This window comes from Somniosus microcephalus, chromosome 29, assembly GCF_052327205.1.
Source record: "Somniosus microcephalus isolate GS21.2 chromosome 29, FLI_Smic_1.0, whole genome shotgun sequence".
In the NCBI taxonomy this organism is placed as follows: domain Eukaryota; kingdom Metazoa; phylum Chordata; class Chondrichthyes; order Squaliformes; family Somniosidae; genus Somniosus; species Somniosus microcephalus.
In genome coordinates this window covers 20,118,647-20,140,991 of record NC_141015.1, presented here as the reverse complement: position 1 = coordinate 20,140,991, position 22,345 = coordinate 20,118,647, and the positions used below count along the sequence as shown (strand labels likewise).

Sequence of the window (22,345 nt, the reverse complement as noted above, 5' to 3'; positions counted from 1 at the left end):
GCGCTCCTCCAATTCTGGCCTCTTGCGCAACCCCAATTTTCATCAATCCACTGTTGGCGGCCATGCCTTCAGTTGCCTAGACCCTAAGCTCTGGATTCCCTCCCTAAACCTCTCTACCTCGCTTTCCTTTTTTAAGGCACTCTTTAAAACCTACCTCTTTGACCAAGTTTTGGTTATTTTTTTACGTGGCTCGGTATCAAATGTTGTCTGATAGCACTCCTGTGAAGTGCCTTGGGATGTTGTGCTACTTTAAAGGTGCTATATAAATGCAAGTTGTTGTTGTTGAGCAGGGCTGGGCCCTGGGAATACTGGGGACCGATGGGACCTGGCATCACTTGGTGGGGAAGGAGGAGAAGGTCTTGGTGTGAGGTTCTTGGATAGTCGAGGGGATGCATTGGGATCTGGGAAAACTTAGAGTTCTGGGATCTGGGAGTGCTGGGATTTGGGAGCCCCGGGAAGTGCTGGAGTTTGAGAGCGGATGGAGGGGAGAGGGATTCTGGCACTGGGATGAGACCAGGAGGAATGGTCAAACCATCAGGACAGGAGATAGTGGTCATGGCCATGCCAAAAGCAGAGAGAACATGACCACGGTTACGTTGGATGCAGAGACCACAACTGCTGAGGGACCAGGAAGAGACAACAGGAAGAGACAAAGTTATTGGCTGAGAGCAGAGCATGTGCACAGAGACCTGAATGTTTGTGTATGTTCCAGGGAAAGGTACCCACATTTACACTCGGAACAGAGACAGCTGAGAGAAGAGTGTGTGGGCAGGCAGAGTACATCCTGAGGCCTGAACACATGCATGGCAAAAGACAATAATCCCAGGATGCATTCACTCTATAGCTGTACTGTCGGTGCGAAGCAGTTTTGCTTCACATCAGCACAGTTACAGTGTAAGTATTAGCCTGAATCCAGAGGCAAGGCTCGACTGGAGTAAGACTCACAGGAGGGTGTCATCTCACTCTGCTCGAGTCTCACTTTGCTTCACTTCAGAGTCCGTTCAGACCTTGACAACCGATTTACTGTCCAGAAGTTCAGTGTAGGTGCGGAGCTGAAACATGCAGTATGTTACGTCATTCGGGGCGCTGTGGTTACACAGGTCCAGAAGTCTAAAAAATATCAGGGTTTGAGGGCCAAGCCAAAAGATTGAAGCTCCAGGAATGGAGCAGAGGGAAAACGTGTGAGGCCCCAGAGGGAGAAAAACCTTCAGCTGCTGAAAGATGGAATCGGTAAGTTAATGGTAAAGCCTTGTGATTTTTATTGATAATTTGTTGATTGTTTTAATGTGTTTTATTATATTATGAAATTTAAGTTTTAGGGGTATGTAGTGTTGAATGAAAATGGCGGTTTTAAAGGACTTCAGGAAAAAAAATCAGGACTGCGCTTCTGTGAGAGAGTGAAATAAATGCTTAAAGCCTTGAAATTATGCTGTATGATATCAGTGTACAAGTGCTTCACAGTCTCCTAAGATTCCGTAGCTCATAAGTTTAATTCAAAGGCCTCTGTTAAAAATAAACGGGCTAGAAATTCATTATAGCCCAGGAATGGGCGGCATCATTAGAAAAGTTGGAGAATTAACGCCAGGTGCTAATGCTTTAGACTGCACGCAAAATTCGTGCTCACTACTCAAAGAAATGATTGGAGTCCTAATTCAAGCCTTTAAGCCCAAGCTCATTGGGGTTGCACTCAAAGGGTGGACCAATATCAGGTGCAGTCTAATCGCAAGTCATGATTGCCACAAGCTGTTTCAGTACTTTTCAGAAAGGGGAGGTTCATTGATGCTGCAGAACCTCATTCTCAGCATTGCTGGCTGTGCAGCTGCCTCAGCAAGCAGCAGCAGGTCAAAGAGAAGGAGCCAGAGGACTGAAGCAGCTGGCAGATCCACGCCCCAGGGAGAGAGCCCGTAGATTCTGTGATCAAGCGTTTGCTGTGGAGAAACGGAGGGCGGTGCTCTACCCAGCAAGTGGCAGGCGGGCCTCGCCGCAAGTCTTCTGCACCATGTGGAGGGAGGTAGCGCAGCACGTCTCGGGCAGCACTGTGGTCCCCAGGGCCCACACACACAGTGCAGGAAGAAATTTAACGATCTCACTCAGGTGGTCAAGGTGAGTGAATGCTTCAACAAATGCTACATACCACCATCTGAACCACAGTCTTCACACACTGCCCAAAGCACCACACCCCCAACACTCGCCCACCAACAATCTCTACCTACCCACACTCACACCCACATCTCACACCTTGCACAGCTATTCAACTATAGCAGGCACATCACCCAAACACATTGCTCCACAATCACACACTTTCCTTTCTCTTACAGGCCAAGGTGGCTCACAACAGGAGGGAGCAGGAGCGCACAGGCGGGGGACAAGCTGACACCCAACCACTGTCTGCGCTGGAAAATAGAGTGCTGCAGATTATTGGGCGCTAGGTGGTGGGCGCCATGGCCACCAGCGACATTGACCCCCTTGGGGACAACAAAGGTATGCTCATCCCTATTCCTCCTTCTCACATCCCTCTTCCCCCTCACCCCACAAGCGTTTCACACTTTCCAGCTAATCATGCTGTATGCATGCATTTCTCCCTTCCTGCCCCCCTCCCCTCACCTTAACCTGACTCTTGTGCATTTATGCTTTCAGATAATGAGCAAGTATGTGAGCAGTTTTACCCTGAGGGCACCATAGAGAGCGAGACGGGAGAAGAGGAGGAGGAAGAACACACCATGTCACTGCATGTCTCACCCACAGGCACCAGCTCAGATACTGGCACTATGTGTTCTTTAGAGGCTAGTATAGTAGCGGGATCTGCACAGGGTGAGGCACCGGGAACGTGTGGGCTACAGCAAAGCCGGGAGGAAAGGGTAGTTCTGGGGCCAGCTCCCCGGAGGGGAGGACCTCGATGGGGAGGCATTTAGAAGAAGGGTGATGGGCATGCACACAGAGATGATAGGTGCAATGGCAAGGGTGCCCGAGAGCCTCTCAGCAGTGATAAGGAGTGTGGAGGAGTCCGCCTCCAACATTGCACAATGCTCTGCGCGCACCATGGAGCCCATCATTTCCAGTCTACAAAGGATGGTTGACTCCCAGAGAGACTGTGCAGATCCAAACCCCATGACACGTGTCATGGGCGATGCAGCAGCTTCTATTGCAGCACAGGCGGAAGCGACGCAACGTCTCAGTGCTGTAATGCAGTCTATGCTTGGTGGCATCCAATCTCAGACTGCTCACATGCAGTCTCAGCTTGATGCCACGCAAGCTCTGATTGCTGCCATCGTGGCTGGGTCTACCACCGTCGACCGGGGCTTTCATGGTGTCGCTGCAGGCCAGCAATCTGTGCTCCAGCAGATTGCTAAGGATACTGAGATGCTGCCCGGGGGGAGCGGCAGTGGAACAGGAACCTGCTGTCCTCTCTCAGATTAACGCATTCCTGCTCCCACCACTGCCATTCCGCCATTGCCCTTGTCGCTGCCTGTCATCCAACTATCCCAGACTGCTGCCACCCATGCTGAGGTGGTGCAGTCTACAGCCGGGCCTTACAGGCCGAGAGCTGGTCAAGGGCCTCCTGCAAGGCCATCTGACGTCTCCCGCATGGACACTCAGCAGCCTTCCACCCGCCCTGCTGCAGCCACTGGGCCAACACTTCGTAGGAGCACTAGAGCAGGCAAAGGCACAGTAACGAGAGGCACTAATGGATTGCACAAGGGTGAATAGTTAATATTTTTGTTGTTGTAAGTATGTGTTCACTGATTTTTGATAAATTTATTAATTCAGTTTGGATTCTTTTGTGGTGTGTCTCATTTCAGCTTTGCACTGTGACATGGCCTGCGACAGGGATGGAATGATGGGGATGTGGTTAGCAACGGGGATCTGGGGTTTAATTTATTTGAACCTCAGTCTGATGAGACGCTCATGGACCGCCCTTCTGGAAGGCTGATTGAGTGGCTGCCTCCTCCCTCGCTCCTTTTCCTCCTCCTCATCCTCATCTTCCTCTTCCTCCTCCTCTCCCTCTTCTTTCTCCTGAGGTGGTCCTGCCTCCTCCCTCGCTCCTGTTCCTCCTTCTCCTCTCCCTTTTCCTCCTCCTGAGGTGGTCCCGCAATCCCTGGTGGCAAGGGCTAGGCCCTCATGATGGCCAAGTTTTGGAGCATGCAGCAGACCACCACGAAATGGGACACCCGCTCAGCCATGTACAGGAGGGCTTCTCCCGAGCGGTCAAGGCAGCGGAACCATTGTTTAAGCATGCAGATGGTCTGCTCGATGATCTTCCTGGTGGCAGCATGGCTCTCATTATATGAATGCAGGGCTGGAGTGTTGGGGTTGCGGAGGGGAGTCATAAGCCAGGTGGAGAGCGGATAGACCTTGTCTCCGACCAGCCAGCCGCGAGCTTGACATGGTGGCTGTAAGAGTGCTGGCGCAGGATGAAGGCATCATGGCATCATGCCAGGATACCGGGCATTGACATTGAGGATTAGCTGTCTGTGGTCGCACACCAACTGCACATTAAGTGAGTGGTAGCCTTTGCGGTTACGGAAGATGTCAAGATTGTTATGCGGTGCCCGCAAAGCCACGTGGGAGCAGTCAATGGCGCCCTGCACCATGGCGAATCCCGCTATTCTGGCAAAGCCACATGCATGCTCGTCCTGCTTCTCTCTGGTGATGGGGAAGGAAATGTAGTCCCTTCTCCAACTGTGACCTCCCGGATGCAGCGATGAACGGCGAACTGCGAGATGTTAGCTATGTCTCCTGTTGCAGACTGGAAGGATCCGCTGCTGAAGAATTTGAGGGCAATGGTGACCTTGACTGCCACTGAGAAAGCCGTGGTTGCTCTGATCTGAGGCTGGAGGCCTGATTGCAGGAGGTGGCAGAGTTCTGTGACCATCTTGGTGAAGCGGAGCCCTCTAATACACTGCTCCTCACTTAATTGGAGGTAGGAGAAGTGCTCTTGGAATACCCTCGGAGGGTAAGGCTTCCTTTTGAGAGCACTGATGGCCCCCCTCCTCCCTCTGGGCACATGTTCCAGTCTTTCTCACTGCCTCCGCTCCCTCCACCGTACATCCTGGAGGGCGAGGTTGACTGCCAGTACAGCCCCCATTAATGTAACCAAATGTAGCAGTTTGATTTTTTTAAGAATAAATGTAGCTACTTTTTAGTTGCCACAACACTCCTCATAATAAATAACTGTGCAATTACAGAATGAGACTGTTGGACTATGTGAAACTGACAAGAAAGCACTGAAACTCCACTAATCTACAGCTATGACTCATTACTGTTGATCCCTTTAAATAACGTCCCTGGATCCGGCTTCCTGGTGCTTTGCGCCAGCTCTCCCTGTCACTGTTTACTCCAGGCACTAAGGTAGCCAGTGACAATCAATTTTGCAGATCGAGCAGTCAGAGAGCGTTGCACACTCACTGATGTCACGATCCACCTGGCGTTGAGGCTCCCAGCGATAACTGTTAGCAGCGGCATTGCGAGGGAACGGGATTCGGCGTGCGGCATTGGATTCACCTCGCCCCGGCGATAACGCTCTAGCACCCTGTTAGCGCCATCTGCTAAGGTACCGAATTTTCCCCCCAACAGGTTTGAAGTATTTTTTGGTTGATTTTTTTTTAGTGAATGTGGAATTTGAGCCAGCTTGCTTCTTGTGAAATTGACATGCTTCCCGACAAACCCACGGCAGACACAAGGGGGTAGATGGTGTAAGACGGGCGATAGCGAGTCAGCAGCCCGTTTTACATCTATCCTGATTTTTATTCCCATTGACTTCAATTCGCTATCACCCATTTTACACCATTGCACAGTCAAGATCTACCTCCTCTAATTAACCACGGGGGGCATCATAACTGAGCCTGATCCTGATCTTTGACCTCACCCGATCTTCACACTCACACAAACTTTCCAGCATAGGATCACTGAATGGTGGTCAGAAACGAGCACCCTCGCTGATTTTTTAATGTTGGCCCAGTTAATTCAGCACACAACAGGCTCTTCACCATCCTTAATTTGGCTCAGTCGGTAGCGCTCTCACCTCTGAGTCAGAAGGTCATGGGTTCAAGTTCCACTCCAGAAACTTGAGCACAAAATCTAGGTTGGCACGCCACTGCAGTATTGAGTGAGCGCTGCACTGTCAGAAGTGCTGTCTTTAGGATGAGACGTGAAACCGAGTCCCCGTCTGCCTTCTCAGGTGGACGTAAACGATCCCATGACACTACAGTATTTTGAAGATCAGGTGAGGTCAAAGATCAGGATCAGGCTCAATCGTGACACTATTTTGAAGAAGAGCAGGGGAGTTTTCCCCGGTGTCCCGGCCAATATTTATCCCTCAACCAACATCACTAAAATCAGATTGTCTGGTCATTATCACATTGCTGTTTGTGGGAGCTTGCTGTGCGCAAATTGGCTGCCACATTTCGACACTACACTTGAAAAGTACTTCATTGGCTGTAAAGCACTTTGGAACATCCTGAGGTCATGAAAGGCGCTATATAAATGCAAGTTCTTTCTTTAAGCAACCAACATGGCCTGTGGTATGTTACTAATACTTCTGGTGAGCACTAAGTGCAGTAACCAAAGTATTATTTTGGTTTCTTTGGAGGAGTTAACTCAGTGGCACACTATGGGGTAAATTTGAAGGGGGAGAAATTCGGTATCGCCCCATTTGGGGCGCAATTATCGGCTGGGCGCAAAGTTTAGCGCCTGCTGCTAATTATCGCCTCCGACTGCAAACTTGGCTTTTATCGCCCCTGGAGGTGATTGGAGCGCTAAATCAGGCGCTACACACCTGTCTTAAGGCGCAAAGGCCGAAGAGCGAGGCATTAACTCAGAGCGCTGGCGAAGCTCATGTGATGTTAGTCAGCAATGGAACACAGACACACTGGCGCCGGCCAGTTCTTAAAGGGGAGGGTCGATCTTGCTCTCCATCCACACCCTGCTCATTGCAGCCTTGAATCTCGGCCTGGAGAGACCTGTACGTCAAATCTGCTGGAAAGAACAATGGCGAGGCCCAGGGAAAGAGCTCAGAGTGCAGCCCCCACAGTCTCTTCTAAATCGATGCAAAGAAGGTCAAATCAAAATGAACCTGCAAAGTGCTGCTCAGTACCCAAAACTCCTTCACACAGCGTTGAATCTCTCCAGAAGTCTCTCTCTCTCTCAGAATGCGTGATGCAAAAATGTCGCTGACAAAAGAAGGCAGGAAGCGGCCGCCTTTAAATAGCGCTCCCCCATTCCCTTCCCGACTGCAAAACGCTCCCCTCAACCTGTCGTTGCTAGCGGCAGGCGGTAAGGCAGGGGGCGCCACTCAATATCCGGTCCGGGGCGCCACTGGGACGTTGCACGCTTGACTGACGTCACGATCTGCGGGCGCAGGCGATCGTGGCAGTAGTGTTTGGCGCCGCTGCAAAATGGTCAATTTCTCAAGCAGCGCAAACATCGCCACGTCCAGCCGCTAGTCGCTTTGCGCCCCATTAGCGCCCTCTTAGGGCGCTAACGGGAGGCGCTAAGCAACCAAATTTTTCCCCGGAAGAGTTAGTGCTCACATTATGGAATCTCACTCGATGGGAAGGCAAATTGGACAGTTGGTCAGAGTGCCCGATTCGCAGCCATCTAATATTCTGGTATTAGTTTTAGTTACTGCTCTCAGTGAGGAGCTTCGTGTCTAGCAAGTCCAACGTGATTTTACTTGGCTGCTGGACACTTTGATAGTTTTCTCCCTGATTACTACCTGGAATCCTTTTTTTTTAATCTCTGCCTGCACAGCTGTACAAAGTAGCAATTAGAGCTGCATTGGATGCCTGTGATAAAGTGCCATGCAAGAGACCTGTTGCTAAGAAACGCCCATGGTATTAAAGGCAAATGGTGGCATAGTTAGAAAGGGATGGTGGAAGGATAGAAAGCAGAGAAGGAGTAAGTGAATATTAGTAATAACATCAATTTTACTGCACTATGGAGGCCCTTAAATCAGTTCATTTTCCTGCCCAGCAGTTCTAATAGCATTGCTAATGGAAAGCACCCTTGGTGATTAGAGCCTGTCGAGGATGTAATGGGGGCTGTAATTTTAGACAGGCCTGAAAAGTACTCTGGAGCTGCAGCACTTTGGCCGATTACACAAGGGACTGGGTGCTTATCTATTCCTTCATAAGGCTTCTGTTAAAGTTATAACCTCACACTGTGTCTCCCTCTCCCCAACAGATACAAGAAGTAAAACTGCTGAATGTGTCGGAACGAAATGAGAGCCAAAACATCTTCAAAAACGTTCATGTTGAGGCTTTGCTGGGGCCTACAACTATGGCAGCTTTGAAAAAGCCTGTAATCTTTCACTGGAACTCTGGAAAGGTAATTTTGTTCCCTATTTTATTGGAATAAAACTCTTGACAAGTGTCAGCTCAACTCGATGGCAGCACTCAAACCTTCGAGTCAGAAGGCTGTAGGTTCAAGCCCCACTCCAGTACTTGAGCACAAAATGTAGGCCGACACATCAGTGCAGTACTGAGGGACTGATGCACTGTAGGAGATGCATCAGCTGAGATATTAAACCAAGGCCTTGTCTGCTAGTTCAGGTGGATGTAAAAGAGCCCATTGCACTTTTTGAAGTAGAGTAAAGGATTTCTCCTGGTGCCTTGGCCAACATTTATCCCACAGCAAACATCACCAAAACAGATTTGGGGTGAAATTTGTCTTGGGTCGTAGCGCAGAATGGGCGATAGCGAATCAGGAGGCAATTTTACACTCCGCTGGATTTTCTTTTCCATCGATGGAAGTTTAAAACGGGCAGCTGATTTGCTGTCGTGTATTTTGCACTATTACTTAAGACAAATTTTACCCCTATTAACTGGTACTTTGCTTTATGAAACCTGAACTGCGTTTTGTTAATAGAAGTTTTATATGTGAGGATCTCCCGTGGTAGTATCATGCATAGTTTAATCTCAATTTTTTTAAGTCATGATTGTTGGTGGTTAATGCTATGTTAATTTATAAGCAACTTCTGGATTTTGTAATTGTTTATTTGGAGCGATGCTGGACAAAAAGCTGACAGAGTAAAGCTGCTGAAAATTCGGGATCTTTCAGGAGTAATTTATTTTATATTTCTTTCAGATAGAGGCTCTGTACGGCTCTGCTGAAGAAACAGGGTTAATTCTAAACCTAAAACGAGGCCTGGTCAGTCTTTTCCAGCTGCAGCTGTATTCTGGGACAATCACCGAGGTAACCTATTCATTCCATTTAAACAATTTCGTTTACTTTGCCTATTTTTTCTTATGCCCCCTTCTTGCGGGACCTTGCTGTGCGCAAAATAGCTGCCGCAGTTGCTTGCGTAGCAACAGTGACTGTGCTCCAAAAGTAATTCATTGCACGTGAAACACTTTGGGATGTCCTGAGAGAAGTGATAAGACGCTATATAACTGCGACTCACACTTTATTTCTGTATTTTTTTTGCTCTTTGTTTCTTTTCGTTCTTTCTCCGCTGTATATCTGTGAAGGGAGGACAATTTGAACCATGGGCTGACCTTGATGACCTGAGAGATGACTGGCAGGACAGGCTGATCATGCCAGTTTTCTCTTCACTCTTTTCCACTCCTCCCAAAGACTGGGTGAAGCGTTCTTTGTAACCGGCAGAGCAAAAACTGACTGAACTCACTGCTGTCAGCAGCTGGGCACAGTAACGGGCAGCCCTGGGCTTCAACCCCTTTATTTAGAATGGGCTAGAACTGTTTAAATAGCAAAATGAACAATTTGACCGTATTTATATTAACTCCTCCCCTCTTCCCTAATGCTGCCTCCCACCACTGTGTTTCTTCCTTTAGCAAAGGGGGATGGTCTGGACCATGTTGTCTGAGTTGGGGGGGGGGGGGGGTGGGAGGGGTTGTGGTGGAGGAAAGTAAGTGCAAGTAAGGAAACTCTCTTTTAACCGGCACCTAAATAACTGGAAATCTCTGTTAACCGGCAAAATTCAGGAGTAGGTTCAGGTAAGTTTTACTTCATATTAGTGGCAGTTCCTGGATCTGTGGCTGTGTAACTGGGGTTCGTGCACTTGTTGCTAAGCAACAGGGATGCTTGGTCTGTGGCCGGAGTTCCTGCACATGTTGCTAAGCAACAGGGAAGCCTGGATTTGTTGCTGTGTACGGGGCTCTCATACCTTTTAAACTATACCTCTCTGTAATCCGGACTTTTTGATAAACCGGCACCGCGCCGGTCCCGTTGGTGCCGGATAATAAAGAGTTTCCTGTAGTTGTTTTGTAATTTGTAAGAGTGGCCTTCAACGAAACATTGGGTGAATACACCTGCGCTAAACGGTTTATGTTTCCTGCTGTCTTGGTCTATTTTATCACATAGCACGTTACTGTTTAAAATGAATTAAAAAGCTATGCATATTTTTGTTTAAAACTTCTGCAGGATTTTATGACAAGGTCTTATTTAGGGACGTAGAATGTGTGAGTGATGGCAAATAACGGCCTACTGGCTGGCACACTGTTGGAGCACCAAGGTACTGTGCCACGATAATGGAGGGGTACAGCTCTGAGTTCCCCTCTCCGCTCCCTGCATTTCTATAGGAGGGCAGCAAACCAAAGAGAGCAGAAAGAAAATGAGAATCAATTCATAGAAACATAGAAGATAGGAGCAGGAGTAGGCCATTCAGCCCCTCGAGCCTGCGCCACCATTTAATGAGATCATGGCTGATCATCCAAATTCAGTACCCTGTCCCTGCTTTCTTCCCATATCCCTTGATCCCTTTAGAAATATATCCAACTCTTTCTTGAATATATTCAATGAATTGGCCTCAACTGCCTTCTGTGGTAGAGAATTCCACAGGTTCACCACTCTCTGGGTGAAGAAATTCCTCCTCAGCTCTGTCCTAAATGGCTTACCCCTTATCCTTAGACTGTGACCCCTGGTTCTGGACTCCCCGACCATCGGGAACATCCTTCCTGCATCCAGTCTGTCCAGTCCTGTTAGAATTTTATAAGTTTCAATGAGATCCCCTCTAATTCTTCTAAACGCCAGCGAGTATAAGCCCAATCGACCCAATCTCTCCTCATACGTCATTCCTGCCATCCCAGGTATCAGTCTGGTGAATCTTCGCTGCACTCCCTCCATGGCAAGAACATCCTTCCTCAGATAAGGCGACCAAAACTGCACACAGTACTCAAGGTGTGGTCTCACCAAGGCCCTGTACAACTGCAGCAAGACATCCTTGTTCTTGTACTCGAACCCTCTCGCTACAAAGGCCAACATACCATTTGCCTTCTTAACCGCCTGCTGCACCTGTATGCTTACCTTCAGCGACTGGTGCACAAGGACACTCAGGTCTCGTTGCACTTCCCCTTCTCCCAATCTATTGCCATAACCCTAACCCTAAACAAAGGTTATGGCCCTAAAACACTACTTTTAATTTTGTGGAGTGTTAAATTTTTCCATTTGAATAAAAATGCAACATTTTAAGAAACCTTAAAAAAAAAAAAAGTGTTCATCTTTACCTTTTCCCCATGTAAGAGCCCTAATCTTTGTTTTGCTCTCTAACAAAGATAGAATCAAAGGAGCTTACTCACTTCCTGGTTCTCGGTCTGTGAGAATTCTGCATTGTGATTGGCTGCTTAGACAGCTTGTCGACGTCACAGCAGCTCGTGTGAGAGATTCCCCATTAACTTGCGCTGATTTTAACGGAATGTTGGAAAAGCCGAACTTCTCGCCACAGAGTTCGAGCGATCTTTGTGAGAAGTTTATTTCAGGGACAACAGTGAATGACTTAGCCTCGCCGCTGACTGCAAATTATGGGTCGATAGATCAAGGACTGGTATGGTGACACGCAGTTTGGGGTTTAAGATTCAGTGTAGATTGCTAAGAGGGAAGACTTGAGGGAGATAAGGAATTGCACAGGCCCTGGGAAGGGATTGGTTTGAGTAGAATCTTGATTTCTACACAGTGAGGATGCAGAGAGGAGGAAGCGCACGTATGACGGCATGGTTAGAGCTTAGGAATAAGAGAAAAGTTCAAAGTAGCGATGAGTGCAGTATTATTGATAAGATAGAGAAAGAAGAATGGGTTGTGCCAGAGGGAAAGAGAGGTTAGAGGCTGGAGGCAAGAGAGAGACCACAAGATTTGCCTACGTTTTATCCAGCAGAAAGGTGTGAGAAGATTCTCCCCCCCACCCCCCCACCGATCTAGGGACAGTATTCAAGTCTCGGATTGACCAAATTTGAATTTTTTTAGTGGTTTGCAATTAATAAAGGAGAGAAAATGAGCTTTGGGGGAAGGGGAGACTTAGTGAATGGTGAAGTTAGTTGAATTGTCTTTGTTTCACTAAGAGATCCAACTGTGCCAGTGTTAAAACTGTCGTAAATGTTGAAAAGAAACAGCATAGTATCTGATCTGCTCTGAGCAATGCCACGGGAGACCCACTAACGAGCAGAACTCCTGTGGCATTGCTCACAGTGATACCCTGTTTTATAACAATTGGGCTTTATCAACCGATTGTGCCAGGGCAGTAAATATAACACACAGGCAGTGTGCACTATATCAAGAATATTAATATAATGCAGATTAAAACAGTAATGTGAAAAGGATTTTGTTTTTTTACAAAAGCAGCTGCTTTTTCTATACACCTTTTATTTTAGGGACATGTATAATGGGCCAACTATTAGGATCTTGAAATCTTACTCGCCAAACAGCCTAGCTTGTTTTCCAAATTGCCTCTCAGACAAATAAAGCTTTTATGTGGAAAGCATTTCAGCAGCTTTGAACACTTTGGCCTAAAAATTCGGTTGCTTTGCGCCTCCCGTTAGCGCCCTAAGAGGGCGCTAATGGAGTGCAAAGCAACTAGCGCCTGGGCGCGGCGCCGCCAACGCCTCCCGTGAAATTCAGCGGGAGCTTAGCGGCGGCGGTAACCGTTAGCGCCCCACGGCGCTGCACCACCGGCGATAATATCATCGCCATACGCAGCGCCCCGGCCGCGATCTTCGATAGCGCCCCCTGACTTACTGCCGGACGCGATGTCCGATGGGGTCAGGGGGGCCTACTGCGGCCGGAGCGGCGCAAATTAAAGGGAAGGTGCCGGGCGGCCATTTTTGTTGCTGGCCTCCTTCTCTCTTGAGTGCCGGGCTCTTTTGCTGGCAGTCCGATCCCTGGTGGCCCAGCTGGACCCCAGGTCGCGCTGCGCAAGGCCGATCCCCTTTAAGAAGGGGAGGAAGGCCTGCAGTACCGCGGTGCGACGTGCCACAGTGCGTGGCGCTGCGGCACGTCGTGCTGCGATATTCACTCACAGCGCCCCAAGAGGGAGGTGGGGTGCTTCCAGTAGCACCCCACTTCCCTCTTGGGGTGCTATTGGTGAATTTCGGCCGTGGGGGCGCTAATTTTATTGGGGTGCTAAAAGTAGCGCCCTGGCGAAGTTAGCGCCCCAAAGGGGGCGCGACACAAATTTTCCCCCTTTGATTCTGTGAAGAGCAATAAGATTCAATTCAATATAAAGTTTAATTTCAGGGCATTTTATCCTACGAGAAACAGGTGGGAGGCTCACACATAACGTGCGAATCAGAGTCCGGTGACCAAGTTATGACTGTGCGGATGTGCCCGCATATTCATAGGCAAGCTCACGCACGCACACACAAACACCAACACACATCCACACATGTATACGCACGCACATGTACTAGCGTGTGCACACACATACGCATGCCAGTGTAGACACTAGTTGCCACTCAGCCTTTCTGCAGTGCCGTGTGGACATCAAGAGTTTGCTGATGTAAGTCAGTGGATTTACTGCCTCTGAAAATTCTCTGTAAAAGTGGGCAATTGTTAAGATACAGATCTACCACACTCTAATTGAATGGTGGAACAGGCTTGAGGGGCTGAATGGCCTCCTGTTCCTATGTTCCTAGAATGCCCAGAAATTGGGTTTCTACTTGTGCACGGAGTTTCGTGCACGCTCAGAGTTCGGGCTCTCGTGAATGTGCACGAAAATTCAGCGGTTGGACACGTGTGCCAAGGCTGCACATTTGTTGTGGGATGGTGTGGATCCTGTGCTGATTTGGCCCAGCATGTGGCAAATAAACTAAAATTCTTTCTTTGGATAATGATGTGGATGTATTTGGTTCTGTACTTAATGGAACATTATAATCAGTTTAACATTGTTCTTTCTGCTATTAGAATGATTCAACGTAATACTGTGGGAGTAGGCGATCCGAGGAGGATTAATTTAGCTTGATTTAGCTTTACTACAATGCAGCTGTGTTCATTGATGTGCTTGTTTTTTTCCTACTTAATGTAATGTGCATTGAGAATTATTCCTGCACTTGAAGCACAAAGTAGAAATAAATTGCTGCTATCTTCTTTGTGTTGAGTGCTGTTTACATCAAAAGTATTATTATTTCAATAAATTTATGATCTCAATAAGCTTACAGACCATTAGTACTTATGTTTTTATCTCATCAAGCTACCGTACCTGCACACATCTAGGTCTGTTGTGTCACACTCACTATGTACATTATTGTACAAAACCTGTGTTTGGTTTTCTTTAATATCTGTAATGATTTCAGCATAAATTATTGTTGGTTTCAAAGGCTGAATGTGCAGCCCCGAATTGCTGGAAAAAAAGCGTCAAATATCAAAATTTCCCTCTAGCATGGCAAGCCCTCGTGCCCTAGGAAATCAGCGTTGCATTTTCAGTGCTCGCACCCCCTCCTTCCCAAAATTCTAAATCCACCATTGCGAAAAATGCACTTTGTGTACTTAAATTTCACCCTGTATTATCAGTGATCGATAGATATATCGATGGATAGAAGATCGCAGGCAGCATGCACTTAAAAATGACCACCTTGGGGTACACCTGCAGCTAAATGTTACAACAAATGTATGTCCCACTGCACTCTCAGTGTAACGACTTGTTTTCATGTCATAGGCAAGGCCCTTAGAATCATAGAATGACACAACACAGTATTATGTCCGTGTATAATTGAGACACGGACTGCAGGAGTTGATTATAACAAGTCTTTACTGAATGGAGACAACCTGGAAACTGAAACTACAGAAGCCTGCTAGGGCCTTTTATACAGGGGTGGTCACTGCCGGTACTGCAGTCTGAGACCAGTTATTCCCTTAAAGGTACATACACAACACACAGAAGGAGGCCATTTGGCCCATCGTGCCTGTGCCGGCTTTTTGGTAGAACTCTCCAATTAATCCCACTCCCCTGCCCTTTCCCCATAGCCCTGTAATTCTTTTCCCTTCAATTATTTATCCAATTTTCTTCTGAATGTTATTATTGAATCTGCTTCTACCACCCTTTCAGAGAGTGCAATCCAGAGCACAACAACTCGCTTTGTAAAAAAAAATGTCTCCTCATCTCGCCTCAGATTGTTTTGCCAATCACCTTCACTCTGTGTCCTCTGGTTACCGACCCTTCAGCCACTGGAAACAGTTTCACCTTGTTTACTCTATCAAAACCGTTCATGATTTTGAACACCTCTATCAAATCTCCTCTTAACATTCTCTATTCTAAGGAGAACAACCCCAGCTTCTCCAGTCTCTCCACGTAACTGAAGTCCCTCACCCCTGGTACCATTCTGGTCAATCTCTTCTGCCCCCTCTCTAAGGCCTTGACTTCCTTCCTAAAGTGTGGTGCCCAGAATTGAACACAATACTCCAGCTGAGGCCTAACCAGTGATTTATAAATATTTAGGATAACTTCCTTGCTTTGGCCCTTTATTAATAAAAGATCCCATATGCTTTTTTAACATTAGAACAGAAAATGCTGGAAATACTCAGCAGGTCAGGCAGCATCTGTGGAGAGAGAAAGAGAGTCAACGGTTCAGGTCTGTGACCCTTCGTCACGTCATCGACCTGAAACGTTAACTCTGTTTCTCTCTCCACAGATGCCGTCTGACCTGCTGAGTATTTCCAGCATTTTCTGGTTTATTTCAGATTTCCAGCATTCGCACTATTTTGCTTTTGTTTTTGTAACAGCCTTCACAACTTGTCCTGCCACCTTCAAAGATTCGTGTCCGTACACCCCCAGGCCTCTCTGTTCCTGCACCCCCTTTACATTTGTGCCATTTATTTTATATTGTCTCTCCTCATTCCTCCTACCAAAATGTATCACTTCACACTTCTTTGCATTAAATTTCATCTGCCATGTGCCTGCCCATTTCACTAGTCTGTATATGTCCTCCTGAAGTCCGTTACTATCCTCTTGTTTACGACATTTCCGAGTTTTGTGTCATCTGCAAACATTCTGTCCCTTAGCCAATTTTGTATCCATACTGCCACTGTCCCTTTAATCCCATGGGCTTTAATTTTGCTAACAAGTCTATTATGTGGTACTTTGTCAAACGCCTTTTGAAAGTCTATATATACATCAACCCTCTCTTACTTCATTAAAGAACTTGATCTTGTTAGTCAAATACGATTTGCCTTTAACAAATCTGTGCTGACTTTCATTTATTAGCCTATACTTTTCCAAATCATAGAATCATAGAATGGTTGCACCATTCAGCCTTTCGAGCCGGTGCCGGCTCTCTGCAAGAGCACTTCAGCTAGTCCCACTCCCCTGCTCTTTCCCCGTAGCCCTGCATATTTTTTTCTTCAGGTACTTATCCAATTCCCTTTTGAAAGCCACGATTGAATCTGCCTCCACCACCCTTTCAGGCAGTGCATTCCAGATCCTAACCAATCACTGCGCAGAAAAGTTTTTCCTCATGTCGCCTTTGGTTCTTCTGCCAATCATCTTAAATCTGTGTCCTCTGGTTCTCAACCCTTCTGCCAATGGGAACAGTTTCTCTCTATCTACTCTGTCTAGACCCTTTATGATTTTGAACACCTCTATCAAATCTCCTCTCAACCTTCTCTGCTCTAAGGAGAACAATGACAATTAATGTTGTCCTGGATTATTGTCTCAAGTTTTCCCCAACACCGATGTGGGCGTCGCTGGCAAGGCCAGCATTTATTGCCCATCCCTAATTGCCCTTGAGAAGGTGGTGGTGAGCTGCCGCCTTGAACCACTGCAGTCTGTGTGGTGATGGTACCGCCACAGTGCTGTTAGGTAGGGAGTTCCAGGATTTTGATCCAGCGACGATGAAGGATCGGCAATATACTTCTAAGTCAGGATGGTGTATGACTTGGAGGGGAACTTGGAGGTGGTGGTGTTCCCATGCGCCTGCTGCCCTTGTCCTTCTAGGTGGAAGGAGTCGCGGGTTTGGGAGGTGCCGCCAAAGAAGCCTTGGCGAGTTGCTGCAGTGCATCTTGTAGATGGTACACACTGCAGCCACGGTACGCCAATGGTGGAGGGAATGAATGTTTAAGGTGGTGGATGGGGTATCAATCAAATGGGCTGCTTTGCCCTGGATGGTGTCGAGCTTCTTGAGTGTTGTTGGCGCTGCACTCATCCAGGCAAGTGGAGAGTATTCCATCATGCTCCTTACTTGTGCCTTGTAGATGGTGGAAAGGCTTTGGGGAGTCAGGAGGTGAGACACTCGCCGCAGAATACCTAGCCTCTGACCTGCTCTTGTTGCCACAGTATTTATGTGGCTGGTCTAGTTAAGTTTCTGGTCAATGGTGACTACCAGGATGTTGATGATAGGGGATTCGGCGATGGTAATGCCGTTGAATGTAAAGGGAAGGTGGTTAGACTCTTGCTTGTTGGAGATAGTCATTGTCTGGCACTTGTGTTACCTGCCACTTATCAGCCCAAGCCTTAACGTCGTCCAGGTTTTGTTGCATGCGGGCATGGACTGCTCCATTACCTGAGGAGTTGTGAATAGCGCTGAACACTGTGCAGTCATCAGCGAACATCCTCATTTCTGACCTTATGTTGGAGGGAAGGTCATTGATGAAGCAGTTGAAGATGGTTGGGCTAGGACACTGCCCTGAGGAACTCCTGCAGCGATGTCCTGGGGCTGTGATGATTGACCTTCAAACACCACAACCATCTTCCTTTGTGCTAGGTATGACTCCAGCCAGTGGAGCGTTTTCCTCCTGATTCTCATTGACTACAGTTTTACTAGGGGTCCTTGATGCCACACTCAGTCAAATGCTGCCATGATGTCAAGGGCAGTCACTCTCACCTCAGGTCTGGAATTCAGCTCCATTGTCCATGTTTGGGCCAAGGCTGTAATGAGGTCGGGAGCCGAGTGGTCTTGGCGGAACCCAAACTGGGCATCAGTGAGCAGGTTATTGATGAGTAAGTGCCGCTTGATAGCACTGTCGATGACACCTTCCATCACTTTACTGATGGTTGAGAGTAGACTGATGGGGTGGTAATTGGCCAGGTTGGATTTGTCCTGCTTTTTGTGGACAAGACATACCTGGGCAGTTTTCCACATTGTCGGATATACTCCAGTGTTGTAGCTGTACTGGAACAGCTTGGCTAGAGGCGCGGCTAGTTCTGGAGTACAAGTCTTCAGCACGATAGCCGAGATGTTGTCGGGCCCCATAGCCTTTGCTGTATCCAGTGCGCTCAGCCGTTTCTTGATATCACGTTGAGTGAATCGAATTGGCTGAAGACTGGCTATTGTGATGGTTGGGACCTCTGGAGGAGGCCGATATGGATCATCCACTCGGCACTTCTGGCTGAAGATGATTGCAAATGCTTTCAGCCTTGTCTTTTGTACTCATGTGCTGGGCTCCACCATCATTGAGGATGGGAATATTCATGGAGCTTACTCCTCCCATTAGTTGTTTAATGGTCCACCACCATTCAAGACTGGATGTGGCAGGACTGGCAGAGCTTGATCTGATCCGTTGATTGTGGGATCGCTTAGCCCTGTCTATAGCATGCTGCTTCTGCTTTTTAGCACGCATGTAGTCCTGTGTTGCAGCTTCCCCAGGTTGGCACCTCATTTTCAGAGACTCCTGGTATGCTCTTCTACATTCCTTATTGAACCAGAGTTGGTCCCCTAGCTTGATGTAATGGTAGAGTGAGGGATATGCTGGGCCATGAGGTTACAGATTGTGGTGGGATACAATTCTGCTGCTGCCGCCCCACAGCACCTCATGGATGCCCAGTTTTGAGCTGCTAAATCTATCCCATTTAGCACGGTGGTAATGCCACACAACATGATGGAGGGTGTCCTCAGTGTGAAGACAGGACTCAGTCTCCACAATGGCTGTGTGGTGGTCACTGCTACCAATGCTGTCATAGACAGATGCATCTGCGACAGGGAGATTGGTAAGGATGAGGTTAAGTAGGTTTTTCCCCTCGTGTTGGTTCTCTCCCCACCTGTCGTAGGCCTAGACTGGCAGTTATGTCCTTCAGGACTCGGCCAGCAGTTAGCGGTGCTACCGAGCCACTCTTAGTGATGGACATTGAAGTCCCCCACCCAGAGTACATTCTGTGCCCTTGCTACTCTCAGTGCTTCTTCCAAGTGGTGTTCAACATGGAGGAGTACTGATTCATCAGCTGAGGGAGAGCATCAGCAGGAGGTTTCCTTGCCCATGCTTGACCTGAAGCCATGAGACTTCATGGTGTCCGGAATCAATGTTGAGGACTCCCAGGGCCAGTCCTTCCCCACGATATACCACTGTGCCACCACCCCTGGTGGGTCTGTCCTGCCGGTGGGACAGGACATACCCAGGGATGGTGATGGAGGAGTTTGGGACATTGGCAGAAAGGTATGATTCTGTGAGTATGACTATGTCAGGCTGTTGCTTGACTAGTCTGTGGGACAGCTCTCCCAATTTTGGCACAAGTCCCCAGGTGTTGATGAGGAGGACTTTGCAGGGTCGACTGGACTGGGTGTGCAGTGTCCGTAGCCGGTGCCGGGTGGTCCGTCCGGTTTCATTCTTATTATGTTTTGTGGCGGTTAGTTACAACTGAGTGACTTGCTGGGCCATTTCAGAGGGCAGTTAAGAGTCAACCACATTGCTGTGGGTCTGGAGTCACATATAGGCCAGACCAGGTAAGGACAGCAGATTTCCTTCCCTAAAGGACATTAGTGAACCTAGATGGGTTTTTACGACAATCCAATATGGTTACCATTACTGATACTAGCTTTTTATTCCAGATTTATTTAAGTAACTGAATTTAAATTCCCCAGCTGCTGTGGTGGGATTTCAACTCTGGATCATTAGTCTAGGCTTCTAGGATTACTAGCCCAGTGACATTACCACTACGCTACATTGCCGGGTTTATCCCTCCCCTTTTTTAAACAGGGGTGTAACATTTGCAATCCTCCAGTCCTCTGGCACCACCCCTATATCCAAGGAGGATTGGAAGGTTAGGGCCAGAGCCTCCACAATTTCCACCCTTACTTCCCTCTAACCTAGGATGCATCCCATCCGGACCAGGTGACCTTTCTACTTTTCTAGGTGACTTTTCTACTGCCAACCTTTTAATTACTTCTATCTATTTTTATCCTATCCAATATCGCTACTGCCTCCTCCTTTACTGCTGCATTGGTAGCATCATCTTCTCTAGTGAAGACAGATGCAAAGTACTCATTTAGTACCTTAGCCATGCCCTCTGCCTCCACAAGAATATCACCCTTCCATTGACTACCCTTTTACTATTTATGTGTTTATAAAAGACTTTTGGGTTCCCTGTTATGTTAGCCGCTAATGTATTCTCATACTCTCTCTTTGCCCCTCTTATTCCCTTTTTTAGATCTCCTCTGTACTTTCTATATTCAACTTGGTTCTGTACTGTATTATGAACTTTACAATTGTTATAAGCCTCCTTTTTCTGTCTCATTTTAACCTCGGGGATCTGGGGTTTCATTCGTGCGAATCAGAGTTTGATGAGCAGTCATGGGCAGCCCAACCGGAAGGCTGATTGTCTGGCTGCCTCCTCCCTCCCTCCTGTTCCTCTTCCTCCTCCTCCTCCTCCTCCTCTCCCTCGTCGTCCTCCTGAGGTGGTCCCGCAATCCCTGCTAGCAAGGGCTGCACCCTCATGATGGCCAGGTTGTGGAGCATGCAGCAGGCCACCACGAAATGGGACACCCACTCAGCCGAGTACTGGAGGGCTCCTCCCAAGCGGTCAAGGCAGCGGAACCGTTGATTCAGTAGGCTGATGGTCTGCTCGATGATGTTCCTGATGGCAGCATGGCTCTCATTATATGAGTGCTGAGCACGAATGTTGGGATTGCGGAGGGGAGTTATGAGCCAGGTGGAGAGCGGATAGCCCTTATCTCCGAGCAGCCACCCTCGAGCTTGACGTGGTGGCTGGAAGAGTGCTGGCACACCAGTCTGGCGCAGGATGAAGGCACCCTGGCTGCTGCCCGGATAGCAGGCATTGACATTGAGAATTCGCTGTGTATGGTCGCACACCAACTGCACATTAAGTGATTGGTAGCCTTTGCGGTTATGAAAAATCTCAGAATTGTTATGCGGTGCCCGCAAAGCCACATGAGTGCAGTCGATGGCGCCCTGCACCATGGGGAAAGCCCGCTATCCTGGCAAAGCCACACACTTGTCCTGCTTCTCTGGTGATTGAGAAGCCAAAGTAGTCCCTTCTCCTGGTGTAGAGAGCCTCAGTGATCTCCCAGATGCAGTGATGGACGGCGAACTGTGAGATGTCAGCTATGTCTCCTGCTGCAGACTGGAAGGATCCGCTGGCGAAGAAATTGAGGACCACAGTGACCTTGACTGCCACTGGGAGAGCTGTGGCCGCCCTGGCCTGAGGCTAGAGGTCTAGTTGCAGGGGGTGGCAGAGTTCTGTGACCATCTCCTTGGTGAAGCGAAGCCTTCTAATACATTGCTCCTCACTTAATTGAAGGTAAGAGAAGTGATGTTCGGAAGACCTTCAGAGGGTAAGGCCTCCTGTTGAGAGCCCTGATGGCCCCCCTCCTCCCTCTGCACACATGTTCCCGTCTTTCTCGCTGCCTCCGCTCCGTCCGCCATAGATCCTGGAGGACGCGGTCGACTGCCAGTTCAGCCCCCATGATTTTTAACAAGTGTAGTTTGAAGCGTTTCAAAAATAACGAGGGAGTTTTGTACTTGCCAGAACACTCCCTGATACCAAATAACCTTGAAATAACGAAAGAAAACTCTTGCAGTTGCAGGAAGTAGCACACAGCCACTCAAACTTCAAAACCCTGTCAGGTGCAAATGATTGGTAATGATCCCTTTAAATAGCATCGCTGCAACCGCTCACTAACATCAGGATCTCCGTGATCGCGATGTCCCCGACGCGCGAGTTTAGCAGCAGTGCTACTGGCAAGACAGATATGGTGTGTGCCGCTGGAACCGCCAGCAGCTGGTGGTAGAGCGCTGAACTGTGTTTTAGTACCATCTCGCGGCGCTAAACACACGAATTTCTCCCCCTATATCTTTATTCATCCAGGAAGCTCTAGCTTTGGATGCCCTTCCTTGCCCCTTCATGGGAACGTGTACCTGAACCATCTCCTCTTTGAAGGCCTCCATTGTTCAGTTACTG

General features: G+C 48.1%; 1 protein-coding gene across 1 annotated transcript in view; it reads left to right on the top strand.

Annotated features, from left to right (window-relative positions):
* LOC147098522 (microsomal triglyceride transfer protein large subunit-like) overlaps nucleotides 1–22,345 on the top strand; it is a 149,176-nt gene that overhangs the window by 9,755 nt on the left and 117,076 nt on the right. Inside the window, exons 3-4 of the mRNA XM_085970317.1 lie at nucleotides 8,182–8,325; nucleotides 9,085–9,192. Of these exons, the coding sequence (XP_085826443.1) occupies nucleotides 8,182–8,325; nucleotides 9,085–9,192 (252 nt within the window). The remainder of the gene's footprint in view (nucleotides 1–8,181; nucleotides 8,326–9,084; nucleotides 9,193–22,345) is intronic.